The 22,119-nt window shown below is 45.4% G+C and overlaps 1 protein-coding gene across 4 annotated transcripts in view; it reads left to right on the top strand.

Annotated features, from left to right (window-relative positions):
- Positions 1-569: 569 nt before the first annotated feature.
- Positions 570-22,119, top strand: part of ASB2 (ankyrin repeat and SOCS box containing 2) — a 34,742-nt gene continuing 13,192 nt past the window's right edge. Inside the window, exons 1-9 of one of the 4 annotated variants that reach the window (XM_069018149.1) lie at positions 570-728; positions 1,195-1,269; positions 1,471-1,576; positions 2,392-2,525; positions 12,600-12,864; positions 14,434-14,529; positions 18,827-18,993; positions 19,646-19,801; positions 21,701-21,946. In XM_069018149.1, coding sequence (XP_068874250.1) covers positions 12,620-12,864; positions 14,434-14,529; positions 18,827-18,993; positions 19,646-19,801; positions 21,701-21,946 — 910 coding nt within the window. In that variant the 5' untranslated portion in view covers positions 570-728; positions 1,195-1,269; positions 1,471-1,576; positions 2,392-2,525; positions 12,600-12,619. Of the gene's footprint in view, positions 729-1,194; positions 1,270-1,470; positions 1,577-2,391; positions 2,526-5,415; positions 6,701-12,599; positions 12,865-14,433; positions 14,530-18,826; positions 18,994-19,645; positions 19,802-21,700; positions 21,947-22,119 lie in introns of those variants that run through there. The other 3 variants (XM_069018151.1, XM_069018148.1, XM_069018150.1) reach the window with 3 other exon arrangements.

Genomic DNA, 22,119 nt, shown 5'->3' with positions numbered 1-22,119 from the left:
CTGGGGAGACCAGACAGTACCCACTGCAGCCCACGATGTGATTGATCAGCCTGTTCCCAGACTGAGCCTGCACAGACTCCCACCAGCTCCTGGGCAACTGTCAAGTACCAGCCCCCTCCATCTGGGCTGGACCAGCTTTATCCTAGTGACCCAGGGAACTGTCTGTATCCCACTTGTATCACCTTGAAACAAAACCTCTCCTTGCTGAGCTGCCACAGGCACTCCCCCAGTGCTTGCTCAGCAGCCCTGCACGCTGCCCTGGTGCTCTCAGTGATAACCAGCTGATTTGCACAGCTATTGGCCTCTCCATTTGGTGGTCAGCAGCATTCAGCATTTTGTCTCATCCTGGTGACCTGCCCTCTGCCAGCCTGTATCTCCAGGGTGGAGCTGGGGCCCTATAAGGATGTTTCCTCAGCAAAGAGCCACGGCGGGTGCCAGCTCCTGTAACCGGAGGAGATCTCAGCTGTGACGGCCATCACCCACACATGGCTGAGGCACCTGCAGCCCCACCAAACAAGGCCTGGTGAAAACACCCTAACCTGTCCCTATCAGTAGGGTGGGTCTAGATAAACACCAAAGAACAGAAGCATGGCTGCAGCTCAAGTACAGAAAATACATTCTGCTTATTGTTACAGCTCTCAGCGACATCAAAGCAGCTTGGCTGAAGTTCAGCTCTTTACTCCAACCCTCATCTGTGCTGCTCTGCTGTTCTCATCTTATGCATAAAGGTGTTAAACAGATTTTCCATCTCACTTTGTTGTTTTGACACTTGTAAACCAGGCGTGTTTTTTCTTGGAGCTATGATCTCCAAACACAGCTCAAGAAAGATAATGATGTTTCGTTTGGATATCTGGATCTACCTGATTCGGCCTCATCAATTGGTGCTATGTAGCCCATGTACATAGCAAGCTACTTTTTTACTGTGAAAGAATCTGTCCTCTTGTAGACAGGGTGGGAGTTTTAACAGCCATTTAACTCTGCTCTTAAGGAATGAGTGATCTCTCACTTCAGTGAGAGAGTCACTCTTCCCAATTTGACTCTAATTTACTTATTCACATCAATTTTTAAGATTATCTGGACTGTCATATTACTATGAAACAGCACTTACTACTTCAAAAAAAAAGCAAGAACAGAAACAGGAAAATATTTTTTGTGTCTTCTTGCTATTAGTTCTTGTAATATCTCTTTCTGCAGTATGCTTGTGACTCTTACTATTGCACTGCCTGCTTACCAGTGGAGTAGACTGAGTACAGAAGTCTGCTGAGTTAGGTAAGTGTACAGTTATTTTTAACCGAGTTGAACATTACATGTTCATATGGCATGTTGTGCAACAGATATACACTGGTGTCATGACATTCTGTCCAGACACTTGTCCTAAATTTAGCTCTAAATTTAACCTGAGATGTAGGGCAAATAATTAAATGTCAGCCTTGTGAATCAAACCTGTTGCTTTGTGATTTGAACTTAAAGGAGGCATAAACCTCTGCTCCTCTCTTGTTGCGTGCTCGGTCAGTGCAGGACAAGGAAGCTTTCTCCATGGCAAGATAAAGGACAGTTCATTTGACCAGGGCTTCAGGTACTGTATTCATTACTCAGGAGTTTGACAGCACACAAAACCAGCACTGGGTAAATAGAGGTGGTGGTGCAGTGTCCTTTAGCACAGCCTGTTCTGGAGCTTCTGCTGCTCTTGTCTGCATGAGGTGCACCTCATCTCTGGGCCAGCATAGCAGGATCAATGTGGAGGACAACCTGTCCTCTTGCTTTCAGTTTCTGAGCCCCATGGCAGCAAACTCACTTCCAGCTGGGTTGGTCAGAAGCAATCTCCAGCATTCATCCCAAGCCAGGTGGCAGCCCATCTTTCCAGAGCCCAACCCACGCACCTCTCCCCTGGGGCTGTGCACAGGAGGGTCCTGCTCTGCCTTGCTGCTCTGCTAGCACCTGCCTTAGCTTCTTACCAAGCATGTAGGGAGCTGTAACTCCTTGAACTTCCTTGTGGTAAAAGTTATGGACATTACTGCAAGATGCTGAATTTAGGTATGAACATTTTTTGGGGTTTTAAGGTCTGTTTATCTGTGGCAAGAGTAAAGCAAAGACAGATCCATATGCAGAAACCTCTCATGTTGTTGCAAGAAAGGAAGGAGAGCAATCCAATAGGTTTTCTTGCATACAGCAGGCACAGTAGTTTGAAACAAATCAGTCTGAAAGGAATTAGAGAGTACCACAGAAAAGCTTCAAGAGAGATTTGTTAATAAACTATCCTAAGAGACTGAATGGAGAGGTAAACAGCCATTGCATATATCCAAGGACTCCTTTAAAAAAACCTGTGAAAAAGTTGTTTTCCTTAAAATTTGGTTTCATATTTCATGAATTTGGAGACACTCTTTTTCCCAGGACCTTTGCTATTCACAGCAGCTTGTGTCTCAGGTTGCCATTCTCATCCTCCTGCTACCCTGAAGGAGCCTCAGAGCACTGGGATTGCAGCAATATCTCTGAATTTTGTGGATTTTGTAAAGGTCAAGGTAAAGGTGAGTCTTTCATTAGAATTCTTACTAACATACATTATAACATAAATGATATTTGCACAGCAAAGAGAACTAAATGATAATGTTTATGATTTCCCTCTTCCTCCAAGGAACATGTATTTGTTTATATAGTCTTTGGGTTGTGTTCACTTCATATTAGATTTTCATGTTCCCTCTGACTGATTCTTCTTTCAGGTTGAGTCAGTGGATGTGACCTTATGGTGACATTTGCAGAGCAGCACTGACTGTAGTAGCTGCACGCTCTTACAAAGCTCACTGGCGGGGCTGAGTCATCGGATACGTGAAATGGGTCTTAGGACCTGGATACTAGGATCATGTCATATTTCCAGAGGAGTGAGGACTTCATTTTGATTTGGTTTGAAAGGGAAAAATTTTCTGTGAGGAGCCACTGTGCAGAGGTGGAAGTCATACACTGAGCCAAAGGCCACCCTGAATCGGGGTGGTGTGTCAGCAGCCATTGAAGTGGGATAAATTCCTCCTGAAAGGGGAATTCTAATCTTGGTAGAGTGATCTCAAAACAGCTACATCTTTCCAGCAAAGAAGTATTTAGGCAGCAAAGTTAGTAAGGAATAATGTATATCATATTCGTTACCCCTGGGCATGCGTGACATCCTGCACCTTTTCCCATAGAAGTGCTTCTGGCTCCTTGCCTCTCTCAAGGTATTGTGGCCAAAGCAATCATTAGTTCTTGCAAAGGAAATTGAAACCATCTTCTCTTGTGGAAGTTTCTATATTCTTGTTATTTTAACATGGGTTGAGTAGCAGGAGGCACAGGAGAGGTGCTTGTGGTTCTGGTGCTCACATTTAATCTTTGGGACAGTCTGATGGAAGCACAGCATGGCAACACTGAATGCAAAGCTCTGCTGACTGGATATTATGGTAAAGGATGTATACTCTAGCTCTATGCTCTCAGGGAAATATGCCACTCAAAATACCTTGCTGTCTTTCTGCAGTAAAAAAGTTGAGACCAGATCTAAGTAACAAGACAACAGTTACAGGTAATTGGTGCTCAAAGCAATATGCTGTCCTGAGGCAAAGTATTATGAGGAGTTTCTGTCCAGGAACTGTTACTGTCAGAACTAGTCAGTATTGTCTTCCTTTCAGAACAGCCACATATATGCCAAGTGTTTGGATGCAGTAGAGTTAGTCATCATTGGTAGATACAGGTAGACAGTTTGTGCTAATGTCCATTCTCACCTGCACTTCATCACGTGAAGGCACATCTGTGGCAGCTCTGCACACAGAATGAGTCAGTCACAAGCTCACCAGTCTCCTGGGATGCACAAACGAACTTTGTTTTTTCCTCCAGCCTCAGCTGCCAGATTCAGCTGTGTAGTTTAGTAGAGCTGAAGGGCTAGGTAGTGATGATGGGCTACTTACTTCAAATAATGGAAGTAGAGACAAAGGAAAGAAATTTTAAATTTGCTTTCCTAACCTGGCTTCTGCTGACTATTTTGAGGAAATATGAAGAAGAAAACAATCTTGCTGATTATTTCGCCATTTGTTTTAACATGGTCATCCTCTTTTCTCCTCCCAGACTCAAATCTCTTTTACTGTGTCCTGTTTGTGAGACCCTAGCTGACTCCCCCATCAGCATGAGTTGGCCATTTCCATCACTTCTATTTAGAGACAGCAAATGGATCTAACATGCAGTGTCTGAGTTTGAAATGTCCCAGAAAATAGTGTAAATTTACATATTTGTTTTTGCAGGTGACATTTTGTAATCCATTGAAATGCCTCAGGGTTAAGCTGAAAATGCAGATCTGTAACTTTGCATGCCCCAGGGGAAATATTAGGCAATCTGATGCAATGCTAATAAATCATGATTGTTATTATTGTGCTTTGGATATGTTGTAATAAAGCCACAATATTGTTTTATTGGGAAAAAAAATCAACCCCCAAATGTATGATTTCATTTCTGAGTAGTATTATTTCTGTAATTAAAATTCAGACTTATATGAGGTCTTCCTCTGAGGATTTCACAGATAGTAATTAAATAAGGTCTTATTCAGCAGTCTCTATCCATATAAGTAGTCCTGTTGGCTTCCCATCTGCAAGGAATTTTGGACTGTTCTCAAAGTTAATGCATTTGATTATTTCCACTTCACTAATGTAGAAAATGATACACAGAGGAGTTAAATGATTTACTCAAGACAAAAGGGAGAGTTAATGGTATCTGAAAATAGATCTTCTGAAGCAGAGTCCCGTGCTTTTATTGGAAAATGGTGTATCAACATTCACAGCAGCTTCAAATACATAAAGGGCGCACAGAGCTCTGCAAGGAAGCCCAGGAACATGGGAGGGAAGGGAATTGCAGTGTGCTTGCTGTGAATGGCACGGGGAGCCACCTGCAGTGCTCAGAGCCGACGGCACCTTGAGCCCCAGTGTCTTTATCATAATCAAACAGGCCATCCTGGAAGACTTAGACACCTTTGCCTTTGGAAAGTATGAATCTGCATCACAGCATCAGCAATTTTTCTTGAGTTCAGTGATCAAGGGTGAGAGATTCCCACAAAAGCAAGCAGAAGGGTTAAATGTGGGAGATACTCCTGGTTTCAACCCAAGGCTAGTTACAATCTTGAAATAGTATCAAGGAAAAAAGCACTGGGTGTTGTTTAAAAGTCACAGAGGGTTGGCTGACATCTTGTCAAGGGCATAAGAGTTTCTCACACTCCTGGTGATGACATCCAGGGCTCCTTTGTCTGTCACAGTTACTGCTGAATGACCTTAACTGTGGACAAAACAGCCATAGCACTAGGTATGAGGGGCAGATAGCTTTTCAGACAGCAGGGAAGAAAGATATGCTATGTACTCACCATCATGCCATGCTGGAGCGAGATGGATTCAGGAGCAAGCATGGAGAGGGAATGATGCTGGTCCTGAAAGAATAAAACCAAAGCAGCTGAGCTGAAAGGAATAATGTATTAGTGGATGATATGGTCTTGCTACATTTTTTGCTTCAAGACTGTTCTTGCTAAGCCTTGGATGGGGGTGTTCATGCATTGACAGGGTGCCTACAGTGAACCTGAGCCTCCACAAGGTATTCAGAAAGGATTCCAGATCTACTTCCATCTAGGCTTTATTCTCCATATATGCAATATTTTGCCAAGGGAATGAGTTAAACAGGAGCTGAAGGAAAATGCATAGGCATAATTTTGATATCCTATTACAGTTTTCCTTCATTCATTGTATTAGCTGGATAAACACATGGAAACCTTCCCAAAGTGAGTATTATTATTCCCATGATCCAGACAATTCAAGTGTCAGTTCTCCTATATGTGCCCAACTCTTTTCTTCTGACTCACTGGATCAGTGGATCACTGGACTTCTGACTCACTGGATCAGTGCTATCTCCTCTGCCAGCTTGCCCTCTTCCAGAAGATGGAGAAGATGGATACCACCTCACATTTATGGTCTTGAGGAGTCTGAGAGAGAATCTGTTGTTCACATTTAGGTGGTATGGGAGCAGTCCTTTTCCACTAGTAAGCTCTTAAAAATACTACTTGGAACAGGTTCACAAGTGCTGTTGTCATCTTTTGGAATCAAGTCTCAAACTTGCAGCCTTAAAAATGTATGAACAACTCTAACACATCAGTAAATACCCATGTCATGTTTGGCTGTTTTGTTTAATAAGTATCAGCTAAAACAAAAGTAAATGGAGATCACTTCTCCCCAGGCAAACAAAACTCTCCAGGACAGCATATTTTACTTCAAAATTATATGGCAATTTTTTTTCTTCTTTAGGTTCCAGAAACATATCCATATATGGTCTACTTGTCAGGGACAATAAATAATGATGTAATAGAAAGGTCAACTTTGTGTCATTTAGCTACAGGATGTTGATGAAGTGAAGTTCTTCAGATAATGCAACAAAGAAGAACTTTAGGATTGGTACAAGTTTCTGCTGTGCATCTTCAAACAGGAAATCTGAGATTGGGAACAACTTATATTTTGGCTTGTATTCGCTGATCATGGGGTGATCCAGAAATAAACTCCAGGCTTCAAAGCGAGCGTGTTTCAAAGCTGTCCTGCAGTTGATCGAAACATCCCGGCAAAGCAGGGAGACAAATACCAGCGAGGATTTTCTGAATTAAGACTTAACCAAGAAGATAACCCATTTCAGCACTATTATTACCCTTTTATTTTAGAACAAAAAGGTAATGCAAATATGCATGTTTTGAACTTACTTAGTACTTTCAATCTCTCCGTTCATTATGTCTATGCAAATATTTATTCCTACAGCAGTTTGTAATCTAACACCCTAACACAGTCTTGGGAGCCTTGAGACTTGCTTTTGTTTGTTTTGGGCTTTGGGTTTTTTTCAAATATGCCATAAAACACTGTCTGGTGATAAGCAGAACAGTAGCTCTGTCATTTCCTCATTTTTCTTTTGCTTGCAGGTGATGCTTGTATCTTTGTCCCTAGAGTATCTTGCTCAGAAATCAATGCTATAGCTACAACATACTAAGGTAGAATGTAGCATGCAAGGCACAGCGTGAAGGAGAAAAATGACTTCAGCAAATCATTAATTTTTAAATTTCTAGTTGGTTTGCCATGAAGCTAATATTGCACTGATTGCTGTGTGAATGAATATGTTCTGAGAAGAAATAAAAGCTTGCAGGTGTATGTTTTCCAGTAAAGAATTTGCACAGAATCATGATTTGGTGGCATCAGGGCATATGCCATACTGATAGGTGACCTGTTTTGACAGCTGGGTCTGAGCAAGGGGATTTGTTTGCTCAGAGGATTCCTTCGAGAAGCCTGGCTTTGCTCCTTCAGCACTGGGCTAGAACTTGAGTGGTTTGCATAAGCTGTCACTGCAAAGGATCCTTGCCTGTTGCCGCAGCCCGACAGCATGAGGTGTCATCCTTCTGATGTCTCAGCTCTGGCAGATCTGATGGGCACTGAAATCTTTCTGGTTTTGCAAAATCATTTGCTTCCTTGCAATAGTTATCCAATATAATACCCGTGGAAAACTGCAAAAGTTTATCAGGAAACTGACCTAAAATGCAGCAAAAATGTGAGCACTTTAAGTGCTGCAAGTTGGTCTGGTTTCCGTTGCCTGCAGAGGATCTGTCCTGAAAGGTGCCACAGTAAGAACTGAAGTAGAGGCTCAGTTTGCTGTGAAGACATCCAGCTTTGTATTCCTTCCCCTATGTATGCTCCTGCTGCTTTCAGAAGTAAAGACAAACACATGGAAAGGCAAACACGGATCTGCAGAAGCAGGGGCTCAACCATTCCTTGGAAAAGGCAAAATGATGAAGCTGCTCCTCTTTTCTCTCTCTTGCAGCCTCCAAAGACTGGTTATGTTTTTACAAATGTGGTTTATAACACCCTGAGCCATAAATAACATGGCTCTGTATTCAGTTACAAGCTGATTGGGATAAACTCAGCGCAAAGACAGGCAAAGTCTGGCTCTGTTCCCTTAATGGCCTTGTCACTCACCTGCCATCCTTCTCTGACAGAAATAAGTAATTCTGCTAATTCTGCTGCCTGGGATCTATTGAGGAGGGACAGGCAGCATCGCTAAGCTTTTCTTTAAAGAAGTGCTATCAACGGGGACCAGTTGTTTCAGATGCTAATGGCATTGAATCGCACGGTTCTGCATGTTCAAAGCCAGCCGTAATCCTTGTTTATTTATGTTGCATCAGGGATCAAAAGCCCATTCTCCTAATCACTGTATGTTGACAGAGCTTGTAGTCCGAATGTAATAGCAACCTAACTGTGTTTGTCTCTGGCTTTTGCCATCATGTAGGTGATTACTAGTAGTCCCCCTTGTGAGCAGTACCTTTGGTTTTGGAGATCTACCAGGTACAGCTGCTCGTCAACACAGGTTAGAAGGTGGCAGCATGGTCCTTGCACAAGTATTTTATTTCCAGCCTTACCTTCTGGTCACTGGATGCAGCTAAGTTGCCTCTGTATGGCACAGACCTGATTACTACATCTGAATTAAAAAACTCTCACTCAAATCTGGATGACAAAATTAAAATCAGGACCAGACTCTATGTGGAAATGGTGGTAAATTTAGATTACAGAAGATCTTGTCAGACTGAGCTACTAAATGGCAGCACAGACAGCAGAATCCCAAGACATGTCTCTGCCAAGAGAGATCACTAGTGAAGCCACCCAGACCTGAAAGCAAAGCACTCTCTAAGGAATAATAAAGGCACTATACCCACAGCTTTAAAAATCAGGTTCTGCCGTTCTAGTAGATGCTGTGTGCTACCTGCCTGTGAGGATGGGCTCTTGGGCTGCTGGAGAAATGCAGAGTACAGCCAAACGTTAAAATATCCCCCCAAAACTTAAAGTTAGGATGAAGAATAAACGCAGCATTTAACCTTTAAATCTAATTCAAATATTTTAAACCTACAGTAAGCTGGCTTAGAGCAAGGAAATAGATTCAAGCTGCATTTAGAAAGACCACTTTGGTCAGATCTTACTAATCCAAACTAGTTCAAGCATTTCTAGCAACAAAGATTGATTTTTTTTTCTCACCTTCATTACAGAAGGTGGAAAATATTTAGCTTATAGCACATTAGCCTAGTGACTTTCATAAGTCTGTGGCTGGCAGTTCACCGATGGCCTCAGATGGGGTAAACAGCCCTGCTGTATCAACTGAGCAAGGGCACTCCCAGGTGATGCCACTGAGCTTGGCCTCAGGGAAAGAAGGGTAAACTGAATCAGGCTGTGGTGCATTAGCCTCCAGCCAAGGGCATGTGCTCAGCCTGTTGTTGCAGCTCAGCTGGCTCACTGTGGCTTCTTACGGACATAACTCAGAGCAGTGCCCCTGTCCTGTGGTCCTGTAGCTTCAAACAAAAGCATCCTCAGTTGGAAGGGGAGGGTGGTGGCTCTGCTGTGCTCTGTTCTGCAGGGGGCTGTGGGGAAGAAGGCATGTGCCCTGCCTCCTGCCACACTCAGTCACAGCACGCAGGCAAACTGCACACACACACTTGTCTGAGCAAGTGGAGACCGGAGGGGGATGCAGGAACAGCTTCAAGCCCAACTAGAACACTCTCTGCAGGGGTTCAGGGCAGCCAAGGCTGTCCCTGGCTCTCAGTAAGGACCCAAAAACTCCTGCAGCCCCGGGATGTGACCCCCACACCTTCATCGTGTTTGTGCAGTGCCATGAGCAGAACTGAAAGCTTTCTCTATTTTGAGCCCTATGAAGTTTCTCCCTGCAGCATGAGTCAGTGATGGGAGCTGCAGCTAGCACTGTTGTTTCTGCACTCTGTGGAATTCCTGTCAAAATATTTAGATTAGTGAGGCTCACCAACATGCAGGAGAGGTTCTCCCTTTTCTCTGTGAGTGGGTTGGACCCGGTTAACCCCTACAAAGGATAAGAGGATGAAATAGGAGTTATCCCCACAAATTTAAAATCTTCCCTTTTGCTCCCTTTGCCTTAAGAACGTGTGAAACAAAAGGAGGGAGGGGAAGAAGGTCCAGAAGCAGCCTTTATACCTAGATCCATTTGGGATGTGGTGAAGGAGAGCTATCAGTTAGCTCCTCTGTGCCAGGGTGCACAAGTCACGTTGGCAGAGGTCTCCTGTACAGTCCTTAAAGCCCAGGCTGCCACAGAAGGCACTGCAGCACCCAGCTCATAAGCACAGCAGCGATGGATTCACTGCCATAAGGATGCTGGCAATGGGACCGGGGAGGATGCAGAGGATGGGTCTGTGTCCCAGGCTGCACTGGTGTGGGTTGCCCTCAGAGAAGAGCAGTTTCATCTCCATTCTTGCCTTCTCCAAGGATTCATTGTGCATCACCTCCATTAGGAGCTTAAGATCAGATCCTGCCCTCTCTGCTGACGGGTTTGTTTAGGTTTCTGAGTCACCACTGGGGCCAGGTCCCTACATTCAGGCATTGCAGTGCTGGATGCTGCAGACGAGCCTTCCAGCTCCAGCCTGTGGATTCCACACATCTGCAGCTACTACGTGAGTTCCTAGGCTGAGCGGCTATGTAAGTACTGCCCACCATGCCAGGGGCTGAGCAAGCCAGGGAGCAGCAGCAGCTGCTGGACAAACGAAGCTGTGTCATGGTTCTCAGCCAGCTGCTGGCTGGAGAGCAGCCAGAGGCAGGTACCGGAGCAGCGGGGGCACAGGGAAGCTATTTGCGCTGTGACGCCTGGGCTTGGATCTTCGGGACAGTGAGGGTCACAGCGGAGCTGAGGCACCCACTGGAGAAGGGAAGCAACAGCAGCCATGAGAGATCTGGCTGAAAATAAAGAAAAAAATAGAGAGAGAAAAAAAAAACCACCAAAACTGGGTTGTATTATTTACAGCAATTGAAGGTTTTATTTTGGCATTTTTCATGGCTGTAAAATATATTCTTTGTTGTTAAAAGTCATAATGTCAATCTGAAATCTGCTGGGCTTCCCTTTACCCTGAAGTCTTCCCACTTCTTCTGGAGTGGGTTTAGAGCCTGAGGTAGCTGTTGATGTGGGAGATACCACCATGTCTGAAGTGAAAACCCTAAATCCAAGATTTTAAGTTACTTGATTGATTCAAGCTCTTGCAATGTCTTCAAATTGTATTTGGGGAGCTGCCATTTCCTCCAGGTCAGGACTGTCTCTTGGCTGTGCACACAGCAGCAAGAGCTGCTACAGCAGGGCACTTTCCTGGTGTGAGGCTTGTGGCCTGTTGGACCCGTCTGCCACTGGTGTCAGTGTGAGTGCCCAGGAAACCAGGCTGACCCGGGTACTCGGAGGAGAGAGCAGCTGTACAGGGACAGGGAGCTGACAGCTCCCCTGAGGCTCCTGCTGAGGCAGATCCTGAGCAGTGGGAAGCTGGGTGGTTCTGCTGTCCTCATGCTCATGGCTCTGCTGGCTGGCCCAGATCAGTAGGACCTGATCCTGGGCAGAGCAGGGCCGTGTGGAGCTGGAGACCAACCTTGCTGTGGCACTGGTGGGACAGGGACTGGCAGCCACAGGGTGGGAGCAGGCAGCTTTTTCAGCAACCCCACTGGTACACTCAGGCAGCCCCTCGCCTCTCTGCACCTGGGGGACATGCCTCCACAGTCCCCTCCTGCTAGGTCCCTGTCCTCCCCTGTCACATCCATGTCCTCCTGAGCAGCTTGTTCCCATTGCTCCTCATCCCAGTCTCCCCATTATTTTACACAGCTCTCGCTCACTGCTTATAAAATCAAACCTATTCTGCGCTGGCTGTTATCTCCTTAAGAGAGGCAAGCTTTTCCACCTCCTCCCATAAAATAAACCCTTGGCTCTTGAACACTGATGGCCAGAGTGCTCTCTGGCATCCGAATAAGATCCTGCTAGAGCATTGTTCCATTCATGGCATTAGTACTTCCCTATCACTGCTGGAAATTCTGCAGTATCTTGACTTGTCTTTGCCTTTTAGAGTCCTGCAGTGGTGGTTCACAGTCATTCTGTGACTGCTGAGTGTGCCCAATTCCCCCTTCTCTCATTTCCATCTCACTCATGACCTTGAACTTTGTTCTGTGAAAAAGCAAAAAATCAGAAGTGAAACAGAGCAGTGTGGTGTTGCTCTCCTCACTGAGTGAAACAAAGTCACTTCAAAGCATAGCTTTGCATGTTGCTTGAGAGATCTCCAGATAAGGTGGAAAAAATTACAAAGCTTCTTTGCACTTCATGGTGGAGAACCTGTCCTTACAGAGAACCAGCAAAGAGACAAACCTCTTCCCTTAATTTCCTGCAATTACAGAAAGAAAGAAAACCAGTAAAAAGAGACATCCATTGGTCTTCTCCCAAATAAATTTCAAAAATGTATCTCTTTAATCTTAAGGGGATTTCCTTTACCTATTTTTCTCTTGAGATGTGGTAACCAGAATAAGCAGATAAAAACTTGCCTTGCTTGCAGCAACTCCCCCTTTTTTAAACACCAGCTAAACCAGTTATTTCTGCGTAATTGAAAGGAGTTCGTTCACTAAGTTTACATGCAGATTTTAGCTGCTAATGTTCTCTCCCTGGTGAAGGATTTCTGAAGGGTTTTCTGGTTAGTCTAATTAAGAGGCAGACCTGAATGACAGCACATGATAGTTGAGTTTTTTCCAGATTTTGATGACCACAATTTCCTTTTACAGGAAAGCAAAGAATTATAAAAATGGCTACAACGGCAGCAAACACTCAAAGACAAACAATAGGCTGCGAGGAGTACAGTCTGTACAGCAGCCTGAGTGAAGATGAGCTTATAAAGATGGCCATCCAGCAGAGCTTGGAAGAGGATGCAGCGGGTCAGCCAGCGGCCCAGAGCCCCCAGAAGTCGATGGTGGCCTGTGCTGGTGAGGTGGCTGCCCCAAGCCGTGCCAGCCCCCACAACCCTCCCTACCGCATCTACCCCTGGCAAAGGTAAGCGAGTGCCAGCCCGAGCTGCTCCCCCAGAGAGCCCTGCCCAGGAAGGAAAACCAGGCTCCCTGTCAGTGCACGTGCTCTCTAATTAGCTGTGCCAGGCAGCTCCTCTGTGAGTCTGTCATTAGTGTCAAAGCCGGAGTCTGCTATAAATCCAGTGAGGTCAACAATTTACGTGCTCGCAGCGAGAGGAGAATTTGCTTCGTTGTCCATTTTAAGCAACAAATAAAACAAATAAAGGGGCACAGCCACAAGGTTTCCTGAACAACAGAAGCCCTCCCAAGGCCAGCTGCTCCTTTCCCCCACTGTATGCCAAGCTTTGCCAGAGAGGGAGCAAAGCATTTGTTATGAGAAAACATAAGAGAGGCACAAAAAATATGTATATAAAACAGTGTGAGCTGACTACCTGTTAAATACTTCAACTTTAAAGGATGTGGTTATTTCAGATCAGTCTGACTTCAAGCATGCCACTCTTAGCCAAGAGCAGCTCCAGACACCAAATCGTGGCAGCATCCCCCTCCCCTGCAAAGCTGAGCTGTGGTCACAGAGACCTGCAAACCCAGATGTTGTTCCCCTTTCATTTTACAAAAGGCAGGTTTCTCAAGGAGGAAGGGAATAGATTCCAAAGTCACCTCCAAAACAAGGAAAAATATCCTTTTAATCTTTTAAGTTACTTTAATTTTCCCCTTTTTAATAAACTGAGAGCTACAAAAGTTCTGTTCCTCCTCCTTTTTCGTAACTCCACCACCCTCTGATGCCTTGCTCATTACCACCTGTGGTAATGAAACAAACCTGTTTGGTTTCCAAGCCTGGGAAGCTGGGGACAATTTGATGGGCAGCAAGCATGTGCATAGCTGTGGAATTGGGATGCTGTGCAGCCAGCAGTCCTGCTCCCAAAGGCTGTGGTTTCTCAGTGTGATTACTGTGCATTTGTACAGTCAGCTCTCCTCTAGAGACCCAATGCAGGGGAGAGTAAGGGCTTCCCTGTCCATTTGGTCCTGACCTTGTTGGAGGTCCTTCAACACCTGCTATTTTGGCAAAAAGCAGCATTAGCAGTTCTGTGCAGTAACCCAGCCCAGGAGTGTTCGACCTCTCACCAAAGGGAAAACCTTTGAAGCTTGTAGCACCAAATCTGTAGCATTGCTGAACTCTTCTGCCACCTGGGAGAGCCAAGCTGGAAAAGGAGCTGACATCCAGTGGCTCTGGGTCCTCTGCTGCCCCCACCCTGACCCACTTGCTTGGCACATTGGAGGTGATGAATGTCACCTCACCTCTCTTTGTGCCTGCTTCCTGTGTGGTGGTGGTGGTAGGGTTAACCACACTGTTGTCTTATATGGTCATTTGAATCCCCTGACGCTTCCTCAGAGGGCCAAAAATAAACTCGAGCTGAGTGAGCAGCTGAATCCAGTGCAGAGCAAGCTGTGGCCATCTGCTTTTATTCAAAGCCCTGACCGGCAGGCTTTCTCACTCCGTCTCTGTGGATGTGTGTCTCTGTCTCTGCCTCAGCATGACTTGTTTCTCCTATTCGGAGTATTTCTCCTTATTTCATTCTTGTCATCACCACTCCAGATTGGCGGCCCAGCAGACAGGCCGTGCTCAGCCATCCAGCTCGGGGGCAGCCTGGGGGGTCAGGCGAAGGTACGACAGCAGCACGTCCCAGTCCGTGTAAGTGTCTCCCTCTCCCTCTCCTGCTTTCCCCTGCGGACAAAACAAGCCTTGCTACCCACTCTCTCCCTGAGACATCTCTTCTGGGTGGTGATGGTGCCTGGTGGGGGGAAATGGTGGTGTTCATCTGGAGGAGGTCTCACTGACACCTGCACCTCACCCTCGCTGCACTCCTGTTCTTCCTTCTAAGCTCCCCGCTGCCCCAGACCATGCCCATGCTCTTGCAGGTGACACACCTCAAGTCGCCCTTGTTCTCTTCTCCCTCTTCATTTCTCTCCATCACCCCAGTGCTCATGTCCTGGGGACTCTGGGTCACTCAGAAGCTCTGAGGTGACAAGGACTACAGAAAGAGACGACTGCACTGTGGTTAATTTATATAGGCTGGCTCACTTATCATCAGGATAGATGATGGAGGTAGGTGCTGATAGTAACTACATTGGTATTAAGTTCAGGGCTCAGTAACAGGAAAAAGTAGGGGGGAAAATGTATCCCAAGATGCCATGCCTGTTGCCAGCCATACCTGTGCTGTCCAGCCACACTGAGGAGGGCTTACTTGTCCAACTGGCTTGACTGACTGGTCCTCCTGGCCATGTTTTGCTGTTGGCAGAGGCTGCAAATAAGCTTAGTTGAACATAGTCATGGATGAGAAAAGCAGACAGTGGCCCAAACTCTGTCCCAGTGCCTGTGTGTATTGGAAATGTCTGGACCATGACGGGTTTATTACACCTCTGTGCAGGGCAGAATAGATACATGCGCCTGCCCTTAGCTACCAGATGACAAGAGGAAAGCGTTACAGCCAGCACTTCCCTGTGTCCTGCAGAAAAGAAACTTCCCGCCTATTCTATCTACCCAGTTCAAATCTTGTTTAATGCATCTTACAAGTCCCTCCCTGGAAGCACAGGCACAGTGACTACCCTTCCACCACTCTTCTTCCTTTCACCCCTCACCCAGCTTTACAATCTCCCCCACTTCCCCCTGCATCCTGGCTGATCCAGGCTCTGTACCTGGCCCTCCACTGGCATTGCACTTCCTGACATTGTGAAAACCTCTTCCTGCTACAACATGAAGCCTGCCTTATCCCTACCACCTGACAGCTTTCCTTGGCCACACTGAAATCACATCCTCTTACTTAAGTGCTCTGCACTCCTTGCATGCCTCTCTGATGCGCTGGGTGCAGCAGAAGTCTTGAGGGCAGGCTGTTCTTCTCCACCAGGTAGCTCAATAGAGTTCAGTCTACAAGAAGGCTGATAGACTAGTCCACCTCTGCTGTCAGGTAGAGCAAAAAGATAGCTGGGAAGTCCTAGGAGAGCATGATGGCATGACTGTTTTATAGCCCTAGTCTCATAGGCAGGGATGGTATTTGACTTCACCTGGGGAAGTGTTGTTCCTTCATCCTGCTCGCAACTCTCCAGGCTGCCAGGAAAAGAAGGAGCTTCTTGAACCTTTCTATGCTCCACTGAACCTCTTTTTCAGCACTCAGAATTGACCTCACCATATATCTCATCTGCAAGGGGTATTTATTATCTTGCCTCCTGGTCTTTGAAATGCAGTAATTCTTTTGAGTTGCCTATAAGACTTCATCATATCTTCAGACTTCCTCCATAGTTTTAATACTTGTATTTTCTATATCTGATGAAATCCAGGCAGCAGAATGTGATGGGTTTTTACAACAGCCAACTATAAGCCAGTCAGAAAACAAGGATTTCACATGGACATTCATTAAACTTTCTGTTCTGATCTGGAATTTTCTTGGCTAAAGCATCTGCAGCCTGGTCCAGCAAACCCCCTCATCTTACTCAGGAATCATTTAAGGTCAAGGAACCCGACAGAAGTTTGCTTCATTCAACATCTGAGGGCTTAAGCAGAATAGTAACTGATTCTTCATGCATTTTTAACCCTAGCACAGATCCAAGGTACTCTCCTGCTTTCCCTGAGGTCTCAGATAATGTGATTTACCTTGCATTTGCTGTGAGCCAGCCCCATGCGCAGACTTCTGCCATGGCCCACCTGGCATGCAGTAATTCATTAAGCACCAGTAATTATATCATGTGCCCAAATCCTGAGGTCACAGCCCTACATGTGTAACATGAGTCTTTGCACAAAACAACAGATGGTTTCAGCAGCCTTGTGCCAGAGGTGTTGAAAGATGAAGATCCCCCACCTCCACCTCCCCTCCCAGCCAAAAATGCCAATAGTTGCTGTCAGCAGACTTCAACAAAATGCTCAGTTTCAAACACCTGCATAAAAATCTATTGTATGTACACAATTAGGAATCTTAGCTTTAGTCCCCAGGGTACTCTAAGCAGTGTGGAGGTACAGCAGCATCCCTGGGACATCTGGCCAGCAGTTATCACGTCAGTTGATTCCTCCTGGGAGGGCTGTGGCCAGGACAGCAGCTGCCTGTTCTAGCAGTTATCTTCTCAGGCAAAATGCCTGGCCTTGTGTCCCATATCTCTCCTCATTCCAGTGTTGCTATTTTTGTGACCCTACTGTCATGAAATCACTGCTTCCAGCTATAGAGAAGGAGCAAGTGGTACCAAGTACTATTTCACCTGGGAAATGGTGTCTTTTCCCATGCCCTGGCACAAGTGTTGAGATCACCTGTTCCACTCCAGGTCCTGAAAAGCAGCTTGGTGCCTTCTTTTACTGCTGATATCAGTGTTTATGGAATAGATTGTGTACCTTTTGGCAAACAGAAATTAGTGAGGCCTGTGTGAGTTTCAGACCGTTGGTCTGTCCAGCCCCTACAAGGTAATGGAGTTCAGGGCTGCTCCTGTAACTCCCACTAAATGCAGAGGTTGCACCAGTATACTGCTTTGTGAAGACTCCTGTGCTGACCTGCCCATATTTTTCTGTCTCTGATCTCACTCTGTTGTGGTATTTTAGACTTTCTTCCTGTCATAAGTGAAGTTTCTTGTTGTTCCCATCATCACTGGCCTGCATGACCTCCATTACATGCTGTATTCCTACCCTGGCAGCGCTAATAGTTTGACATGCACCCTGCAGTCTCTGACTTCACAGCTGCAAGCTTTTCTCTGTAGGGCTAGTTCAAACCACAAAGGCTCCAGCCTTTTCTGCAACTTCTTGTTTTCTGTCTCTGAAAATATAGCCCACGTTCATTTTTTGCAAGTCCCCCTTAGAATTGGTAAAGTGCTTCCTCCTCTGCAGTGTTGGCTGTGCTGAATCTTAGTCATTTAGTGCATCACAATAACAAAGCTGTGGCTGCCTTATCCCAGCACAGCTCAGCTGGAGCCCAAGCAGATGCCAACACTGGAAGGCACAGCCCACCAATATGCACAGAGCTGCTGCCCACCATGGGCAAGGGTCCTGCCTGCCTTGGCTGCTGGGTACAAGCTCCCAGCTCCCTTCCTCTGCCATGCTACTGGCAGCCTCAGAATGGACGGAAGGAGGGTGGCAGGTCCTGTTCAGGTACTGCTGACACAGGGCACGGTGACTGTCAGGCAGTGTTGGGACTCCCGCTGTGTGGGGAGACTCAGAGAAGCTGTCACTGTCGCTCTGCAGTAGGATTGGTGTGCCCAGGTCAGCTCTGCTCTGCAAACACTCAGAGAGCTTGGAGAAGTGGGCTGCTGCCTGGAGTGTGAGGAATGCATGCTTGGCAGAGGGTAGATGGATTTTTTTCAGTCTTCCCTGGATGAAGAAAGGAGAGCCAAGACCAACACCCCAGTTCACATGGTCTAATCACAGCTCTCCCTTCTTCATAAGTGCACTGGCTAAATTCTGAAAACAGGATTGTGAGAGGAAATATAAAGTATCTTCAAAATACAAGAGTAAGATTTTTTGATAGTTTCTGTTAAAGCCACATGCAAATGAAATCTAAAAACTTCTTCAAGGATGAATAGGGGTAATTTTCTTCAAAGTTGATCTTATTTAAAAGATCTCATATGGAAGCACCATGCAACATGGAACAGCAAGGTGATGAAATTATCAGTCATGGACACTCCACAGTGTATAGAGCAATGTCAGAGCCAGTCTTCCACAACTTCCAATGTCTAAAATATAAGTATTTATGCCAGACATTAGTTACACCTACACTTTCCTTACACTCTGAGGAGAGAGATCAGTCCCTCCAGACAGTGATTCTTCTGATCTGCTGACAATGACAAAATCAGAGAAGACAAATTTTACCTTTACAGGCCCTATGGTATCTCAGGGTATAAATATTTGCTATATAGACTGCAGGGGTTCACTATTTTGGCCAAATAAAACAGTGATGTCACTGCAGAAAGCTTCTCAGTAATGAAGGAAGCAATAACCAAGTTTTAATCTTGTTTTAAAGAGAAATTGACCCTGTAGTGGCAGCAATCAAGAATGGAGATGAAAAAGCAGTATGCAACATGATGAAATCAGGAAAAAACCTTTCTGTACCTAATAAGGATGGCTGGATACCCCTCCATGAAGCTGCATACTATGGCCAAGTGGGCTGCCTGAGCCTACTGCAAAAAGGTCAGTAAAGCTAAAACTAACTAATTACAAAAGGGAAAAGAAGAAAATGAATAAACTAAAAGGCCAAATTAGCAGTATTTTAATCCTGGTCTGGGGCTGTGTATGAAGCTTCTTTCCAACATCCCTGCCTGTATATTAATTTCACCTTCTCTTGGAAAGTAGGTTTCCAGACTGAAGCCTCTAAAAGTTAGGATATTTGGGAGAAAGTGACACGAGTTAGATCCTGCCAAGCCCTGTCTTTCTCATTCTAAGGCCTTGAAGCTGAGCTCTCTACTGCTGTGGGCTGCTTAGCTGATGTAGCTGACAGGAATAACCCCACTTTCCTCTGGGGGGAGATCCAACCCAGCATCTCTTTGCTAGTGCTTGAAAGTGGTTAATTACTGTAGTTTGTTTTCAAACTATTGCTGAAGAGCAGTTGCTCAACAACTTTCTGCATCACTAGTGGCCAAAGCTGAACATTTTAATCTAAACTGAAGACAGATTTAGATACTCAGTTTGAGTTAAAGTAACATTATAGTATATTCCTAACTTGGACTGCTTATGGAAAAGGAAAAGCAATAAACAACAAAAACTTACTTAAGCCCTCAAGGATTTAGAGGGGTGATGGTGCATTACCTGCCACAATGACTCTGAGCTCACCATTCCCTCACAGCATACCCCGGCACCATCGACCAGCGCACCCTCAATGAGGAGACAGCTCTCTACCTGGCCACCAGCCGGGGCAACCTGGACTGCCTGCTCACCCTGCTGCAGGCTGGGGCTGAGCCCGACATCTCCAACAAGGCCAGAGAAACGCCGCTCTACAAAGGTCAGTAGCTGCTTTTCCAGGGATGCCGAGCTCTTCTGGCACCACCAAGACAGAAGTGCAGGATCACTTGTGATGAGGGGCTAAAAGTCAGTGATTAAGCTCCTGTTTTCTACTTCCCTGTGGTAGTCCTCTATCTCCTACGTCTGACCTGCCATGCCATGGCCTTTCTTCTCATCTGCAACACAGACAGGAACAGAGGCTGTCCTGCAGGGTGTCGGCTGTGATGGGATGCTGAGGGGTGAGATACTCAGTGGGGCCCTAAGCATGGGCTGTCTGCACAATGTCCCAAACTTACAGAAAGCTGGGCAGTGAAGGACTATGTATGCTTTGCTAAACAGTAGGACCTAAGTAGCTGTTAGATGTGCAAGTACAGTAACTGTAGACATGCCAGTGATTCATATACTGTAGGGGTCAGGCCAGGCTGTGTGCTATGGGAGAGTCATAAAACTATAAACAATTCAATGAGGGAGATAAAGTATTTAACACAGACATATTACTTTGCTGCTCATTGGAGAGAACACTTTCTTCTTTTAGCAGACTAGCAATACATCCATGATATCACAAACATTCAGAGAAGATGATCTCTAACAGATTCATGTCCAACCCCCTTTGCTCCTGCCATAACAGTTTTTAGCACTCTAAAGCATTAAAAACACATAATACTGGTTAAAACAGCAAGATTTGGATGCCTAGCATTAGAGCTGCTTTTAAAATGCTTTTGCTTTAAAATTCTGGCTTTTAGTTGACATGGGAAAAGTTGTTCAGCTGTGCATTAAACACACAGCAGTAGTAGTGCTCATAGTAATAATAATGACAACAACAATGATATGAAAACACCCTTTAGCCAGACAAGATCTGTTAGTAAGAACGGGCTAGCCTTGGTGCAGTATCTTCTAGTCTATCCTCAACAACAAAAAAAAAAGAGTTAAAAAACCTGTCATAAAATAATCATCCTTCATATGTAAGCAAATTAAACTCTGCAGAGCTATGGATAGCTAATTACAGAAAGGTCTAATTACACACTTGTTTTCAGTACGTATGAGTGACACCTGTCCTCCTGGGGGAGAACACCATGGAGCTATCACAAAGGCAGAATCAAAACCAAAAGGTGACCTCTGTGAGAAAAAGACACGATTATTTCAAAGAAAAAACTAATTGCTATGAAATGTGCTGGCCTCTCTTCTGTACATTATACAACAAATGCTAATTGGGGTTTTTCAATGTAGCTATTCATCCTATGTACCTTTAGGTTGGACTCCCACCACTAAGGTGGGAAGCCTCATGATTTGGGATTCAAAAAACTCTGGGACGAATTGGTAGAATAAAAATCAACAAAACTATTAAGAAACTATCTTTAGCTCAGGATGGTCCTGAACTATAAATTTTTTCAGGCTGAGAAAGTGTTACTGACTCACACAACTGTTGGTTTGAGGTTTTTTTATTTTCCTGTCTCTATGGAGCTTTATCTGCAGTCCATAGCAAGATAAAGACTCAGTTTGCACAGAATTTGGAAAGAAAGTGTTCAGGTCACGCGATTTCTGTAACACATTTGTTCTTCATAAATTATTTCCTGCACCTTATCACCTCACTGTATCTCCGTGGTTTTCTGTTGGTACATGTGTGCTGGGCCGGATTCCCCCCAGTACCAGACTTGGCACAACCCCTGCACAGGACACTTAGCCAGGTCCCAGTTGAAGACTGGCTTCACTGCCACATCCTTTCTGAGTCTCAGACAGCGTCACTTGGCAGCAGCCTTGGCCCTCATATACACTTAAAAGGATCTTTGGTCTTACTTTGGCCTACTTGTATTAAATTGCTTTGGGCTACATGAAACGGATACACAACACCCAGAATATTTTCAAAAGCCTGTCCTAGTCTCTTCCCTTTTTTCCAAAACAGCTTGTGAGCGCAAGAATGCAGAGGCTGCAAGACTCCTGGTGCAGTACAATGCAGATACCAACCATCGTTGCAATCGAGGCTGGACCGCTCTCCATGAAGCTGTCTCCCGAAATGACCTGGAGATTATTGATATCCTTGTGAAAGGGGGGGCCAAGATTGAGTCAGCAAATGCCTATGGAATCACTTCTTTATTTGTGGCAGCTGAGAGTGGGCAATTGGAAGCTTTGAGATACCTTGCAAGATGTGGTGAGTACGGCTTACAGGCCTCTATTCACTTAATTCTTAATAATTCAGTTTCCCAGTAATTCTCCCTGACAGTTTTTCTGTCTCTGGAGGCCAGGCCTAGCCTGCAGAGGCACTAGAAGTTTGTTGCTCCTGATGGTGGAACTGGGTGGGGTCTTTCACAGAGCACGAAGTAC

This window comes from Aphelocoma coerulescens, chromosome 5, assembly GCF_041296385.1.
Source record: "Aphelocoma coerulescens isolate FSJ_1873_10779 chromosome 5, UR_Acoe_1.0, whole genome shotgun sequence".
NCBI classification, from domain to species: Eukaryota; Metazoa; Chordata; class Aves; order Passeriformes; family Corvidae; genus Aphelocoma; species Aphelocoma coerulescens.
Note: the sequence above shows the minus strand (reverse complement) of the source record. Positions and strands in the feature narration are given on the sequence as shown.